Raw genomic sequence first — 5,729 nt, forward strand, 5'->3', positions numbered from 1 at the left:
GGATGGCAATCAAAGTAGATTTGGAGAAGGCCTATGACCGTGTGAGCTAGGACTTCCTTAGGGAGACCCTCATCGCAACTGGATTCTCGGCCAAGGTTGTTGAGCTCATCATGGAGTGTGTCACTTCCAGCTCAATGAACGTTCTTTGGGATGGTAGACCGACGAGGGAGTTCAAACCAACAAGAGGAATAAGGCAAGGGGATCCCCTATCTCCCTACCTCTTTGTGCTTTACATTGAAAGGCTTGCCCATCTTATTAATGAAGCATGTAACAGAGAGATTTGGAAACCGGTCATCCTTAGGAAGAATGGTCCTCTGATTTCTCACTTATTCTTCGCGGATGATCTACTCCTCTTCGCAGAGGCTTCTCTGGAGCAAGCCAACCTTGTTTCGGGAATTCTTGAGTGTTTTTGCTCTTCATCGGGACAACGTATTAGCAGAGAGAAAACAATAATTTTTTTCTCCAAGAACATCAACCATAATTATACTTCTGCCATCACTCAGGCTCTGGGTTTATCTGTTACCTCTGACCTTGGCAAATACATGGGAATCCCTCTTGTTCATGGTAGGATTAACACAACTACTTTCTCTCATATCCTCAGGAGAATGGACCAAAGGCTGAGCTCTTGGAAGAGAACGACTCTATCCCTGGCAGGAAGAACTACCCTGGCTCAATCCGTGTTGTCAGCTATGCCCCTCTATACCATGATGTCTTGCCCCCTCCCTGCCCGTACGTGTATGGATATAGATAAGAGGGTGAGGGACTTCATTTGGGGTTCCACAGCTGATAAGCGGAAGGTCCATGTCGTTGCCTGGGACAAGGTTTGTAGGCGCAAGGAGGATGGTGGTCTTGGCATGCGTCAAGCCTAGAAAGTTAACCAGGCTGCTTTGATGAAACTAGGGCATGAATTACTTACTAAGAGTAACGACCTCTGGGTGAGAGTTCTGAAGAACAAGTACAGAGTGGGAGATGACTTGTTTCCTATAATTAAGTCTAATCGAAACTCTTCCTTCATCTGGAAAGGGATCGTCAAATTATGGCCGAACATTGTAGAAGGATCGAGCATCCAATGGTAGAGGAACTAAGTTCTGGTTCGAGAGATGGATTCCTAACTGGGACTGCTTGGCTCAGCATTCCAATGCTCACATTCCTGAGGAACAACTCGTTTGGACGGTGGAAAAATTTATAGCTGGGGATGGTAATTGGAATTGGCCTCTTCTTCAATCATTCCTTGATGAGGAGGCGTGCAAGAAGACAGCCTCCATGATCCCTCCTAACCCGAACCAAGGAGAAGATAGAGTGGTGTGGGACCAAGCTCAAGATGGTGTTTTTTCCATTAAGACTGCTTACTACTCCCTTTTGGAAAACCATCAGGATAGTCACCTAAGTAACTGGAAGCAGGTGTGGGGCTGGGAGGGCCCCAACGCATTAGAACTTTCATCTGGCTCCTCAATGCCAAGAGAAAAGAGCCATCTCGCACCTAATGCTACATGCCCCAGGTGTAACTATGAAACTGAAGACGGTCTCCACGTAATGAGAAACTGCACCAGCAGCAACCTTATTTGGGAGTCCTTGGTTCCTACGAATAGACACAAAGATTTTTTCCAATCTGATCTTGCCAGGTAGATTGATGGGAATCTTAAGTACGCTATGAAAACCAGAGTGCAGGGTGTTAAATGGAATGTGTTATTTGGCATCTTATGCTGGCAAATTTGGCAAGCTCGCAACAAACTCATTTTTGAAGGGGAGCCTTTTCACCAGTTATCAGTCATCAGGAAAGCTGTGGACTACGCTAGGAGTTTATGCAACGCCAACAAGGAGCTGACCAACAGTGGCCTTCGAAGAGACGAAAGAGTGGAGCGGATTATTACTTGGAAGGCTCCCCCTCAAGGTTGGATCAAGGTCAATGTTGACGGATCCAGCAACCAGCATGCATGGAGGTTCCGAGTCTAGTTGTCGAGAAGTCATTAGGGGAGAAGATGGTAAGTGGATCATGGGTTTCCACAGAAACACAAGCAGTGGTTCGGCCCTGAAAGCAGAGTTTTGGGGCTTGCTCCATGGTTTCGAATGTGGTGATTACCACCCTTTAGCCTCTCTTGCTTCCAGAATTAGAAACTACCTAAGGGAAGCTTGGACAACTACATTAACTCACACCTTTAGATAAGGTAACTTTGTAACGGATTGGCTTGCAGGCTTTAGTCATGACCACGAAGATTGGAATTTATGTATCCTACAACAACCCCCTGACGGTTGTTTGTCTCTCCTTCGTAGAGATGAAATAGGCTTTGGTAGCCTTAGAGCTTGTATTTAGTTTGTAATTCCCTTATTCCAAAAAAAAGAAAAAAAAAAAGAAATCGATATTAATCAGCACGCCAAAGCCTGGTCCTTCAAAACTCAAAAAGGCACAATGATTGATGGTAAATGGAGTCAATGATATTTCCCAATTCAAAAGCTACGCGCCTCGCGCGTCACCTAGATTTCTAAAAACACTTAAATTAAAAAAAAAAATTGTTGGAAATTGGAAAACCATTCGCCACACAGTCTTCAGAACCAGATCTGGGTTCTGTTGTTCCACTATTAAAGTACAACAACATGCGCTGGTCCTTTCCAAAGGGAACACGTATGAGTTATGACCCACTCGGACTGCACCACGTGGCATCCAATCCCACAAATGCACATATACCGTAAAATACGAAGCACCATAGCGGAATTCTATAACGCAAAAATTAATAAATTAAAAATTACACACAAAAAAAACCGAAACCTTCACGTACAGCATCACATGCCTAAATTAATTTTTAACAAAAAATATTAAAAAAATTCTCCAAACCAATCACATTCAGGAACGAGAGAGAGAGAAAAAAAAAACTAAAGAAAATTACAAAACAAAAGCAGAATACCGTAAAATTACAAATCAGGACATGAAAACAGAGGAAATCACAATAGCAGACAAAGCAGTCACTGTAAGCGTAAGAACCGCAGAAGCTTTCACGTGAACACCTGCAGACTTGCCGGAACTACGCTCCGCCGCTGTCGACGGCGCATCCGCCGGAGCACCAGCTGGCGTCTCACCTGCGGGAGCCGGAGGAGAAGCGGGAAGCGGAGAAGGAGCAGATGCCGGCGAAGGAGTCGAAGCAGGAGACGGAGAAGGGGCACCGGCTGGTTCCGGTGCCGGAGCCGGCGACGGAGACGTCGCAAACAACTCAGATGGAAGGAGGACACTATCAACGGTGTAAATAGAGAGCGGAGTCGAGTCCAACACGGTGTCAGCGATCCTCGAAGAATCAACGCCGGTGTGAAGAGTGACTGAGTCGCCGGCGACTGAAACGGTGAAGTCGAATTTTCCGGCGCCGTTGGTGGCCAAAGTGCTGATCGGATCCCTTGTGGTTTTTAAAGATCCAACGGGAAGGTACTTAGCGGAGGCGTGATACTGTAAGAGCGAGACCACCTCAGCGTTGGTGAGCTTGCTTAAATCAGGGACGCCACGTGCCTTAAAAGCTTCATCAGACGGCGCAAAGATGGTCAAGCCTTTATCCGCTGCTGACTGGAACGTCTTGATGACGCCGTTAGAAACGATTAATGAGGCGAAGGTTTTGCAGCCGGCTTTCTCGATGAGCGCCGTTATGTTAACGTCGGCTGACGGCGGAGGAGCCGAGAGGATACCCGGCGCGATGATCGGCGCGGAGATCTCGAGAACGGAGATGTTGTAAGGGATTTGTTTAACGGATTTGGTGTATGTTGAGTCGAGTTTGGAGCCGGGAGTGGCTGAGCCGAAGCCGACCTTGCCGCCTTGGAGGTCGGTGATGTTGACGGAGCCGGCGTTTCCCTCGGCGTTGCCGGTTGTTTGGTAGAGGGTGGTGGAGAGAGTTGTGCCGTTGGAGATTTGGTGGAGTTTTGTTGGGTCGAAGTAGTCGAGGAGAATGAGGAGGCTGAGGACTTTTTTAATTACCGCTAGTGGGTGCTTGCCGGAGACGGCGGAGAATGCGGCGTTGTTGAGGACAAGGACGGTGATTGTCTGGCGGCTGTTGATCTCGTCGGCGAGTTTTGTCTGGCTGAGGAAGTTGTTGTAGTCGCTGTAGTCTGGGTTGTCGGAAAGGATGGCGGTGATGTTGTGGGCGGAGACGGTGGCCGCGATGGCGGTGAGTGACAAGAGGAGTAAGAGGTTTGAGTGGTGACCCATTTTGGTGAAATGGGTAAGAGAGAGAGAATGTATGGAAGTGAAGAGAGTGAGTTTGGACAGTGTGCAAGTGAGGAGTTGAAGCAGGAGTTAAAGATGGAAGAAGGTGGTGGTGTGTTTGTTGGGTTTGTTTAACCATGGTTACACTATTTTTGCATATTTTTATTCATCGCATTTATGAGTCTAATATTTTATAGATAAATTTATCTCTTAGATACACGTAAAAATATGAGATGTCCATTTAAATAACATAATTTATGTTATTTCATTCTCATAAATAGGTGAGATTCATATCTTTGTATTTTTTTGTCCACCCTCTCTCCTTCTTTATCTATCTTTTTCTCTCACTTAAAATGACACAACTTTACATCCTTTAAAATGATAAATATTTTTCCCTAAAAATATATAGGATTTATACTTTTTCTTTCTCTCTCTTTTTTTATATGGTCTCACATAGACTCTATATATTTTTACGTATGTAGGTGATAAATTTATCTATTTTAACATGAGAAATATTAATCCCTACGTTTATTTAGTAAATAACAAAATAATATTAGATTCTTCATTATTTTTTTGCTGTAATAATTCTAGCTTAGATTTGATTTTGTCGCTTTCTGTTTAAAATTATTAAGAATCCAAGACAACTTATATAACAAGTTAAACAATTTAATTAGTAAGAAAACGAGTGTCTAGATTATCAATTAAAATTGAATGAAGTCCATTACAAAAATTTGAGTGGATTTCATTTGTATGCAATAAAAATTAAATTATTTTTTCATTTTATAACAATCATAGCATAGAATTCATTTTTTAATTATTTTTTTTTTTAATTTTCTAAAGAGACAAGATATCAGTGTAAATTCATCACTATGCTTTTTAGAAGGAAAAAGGAAGCATCATGGTTAAGGAAAGGTTTACTTTACTAGAGTTGAGTTATGAATGGAATGGCCATGTGACGGAGGTAGGGAAGGGGACAAGGATGATTTGGTCACAGCTGGAAATGGAAAGAGTGATCGTGGCATTTGTTGCGTTGGTTGCTCTTTTTTATGAAATTACTTGTGTGCCCTTTTCTTTCTCTTTCTTCGGTCTCTTTCTGAGTTTTAAAATGTTTGGGGTCTAATGAATTGGTGTCTTCTGTGTGTTTGTAACGGTCTAAATTAGAAACGTATGCGAGAGGTTTGTAACGTTAGCATGGAGTCGTTGCTATGATTCGTAGAGATAAAAAGAAAATTTTATCTTCTTTTGATACATTATTCTACAATTAATGCAATATGTATGGTAATCAAATTGTGCATGTCTATTAGTGCAGCAGAGTAATTTATCAACCTGACATATCCTCAATCATTTATTTAAAAAAAAATTGAATGCGAAGTTTTTATTATTAAAGAATTATTAATATATCAATAACATAATATTTTATACTTTATTTCAATCAAAATTTAAAATATTATTATCATCTTTACTCTCTTTTTTGGTAATCTTATCATCTTTACTTTTTAAGAAGATATGAAATTGTTTGAGCAAAAAAAATTGTATTAATTCAATTTTATCT

General features: G+C 42.2%; 1 protein-coding gene across 1 annotated transcript; it reads right to left on the minus strand.

Annotated features, from left to right (window-relative positions):
• Positions 1-2,749: 2,749 nt before the first annotated feature.
• Positions 2,750-4,326, minus strand: LOC133286259 (fasciclin-like arabinogalactan protein 10). The gene has a single exon (XM_061483654.1). The coding sequence runs from the start codon at positions 4,178-4,180 to the stop codon at positions 2,915-2,917; it is 1,266 nt and encodes a 421-aa protein (XP_061339638.1). The 5' UTR covers positions 4,181-4,326; the 3' UTR covers positions 2,750-2,914.
• Between the last annotated feature and the right edge of the window lie 1,403 nt (positions 4,327-5,729).

Source organism: Gastrolobium bilobum, unplaced genomic scaffold (assembly GCF_033153095.1).
Source record: "Gastrolobium bilobum isolate Gb01-03AN ecotype WA unplaced genomic scaffold, APGP_CSIRO_Gbil_v1 utg12063, whole genome shotgun sequence".
In the NCBI taxonomy this organism is placed as follows: Eukaryota; Viridiplantae; Streptophyta; class Magnoliopsida; order Fabales; family Fabaceae; genus Gastrolobium; species Gastrolobium bilobum.

Bases quoted from the DNA above. Each gene is read 5' to 3' on its own strand.
- LOC133286259 (XM_061483654.1), bottom strand. From the start codon at position 4,180: ATGGGTCACCACTCAAACCTCTTACTCCTCTTGTCACTCACCGCCATC.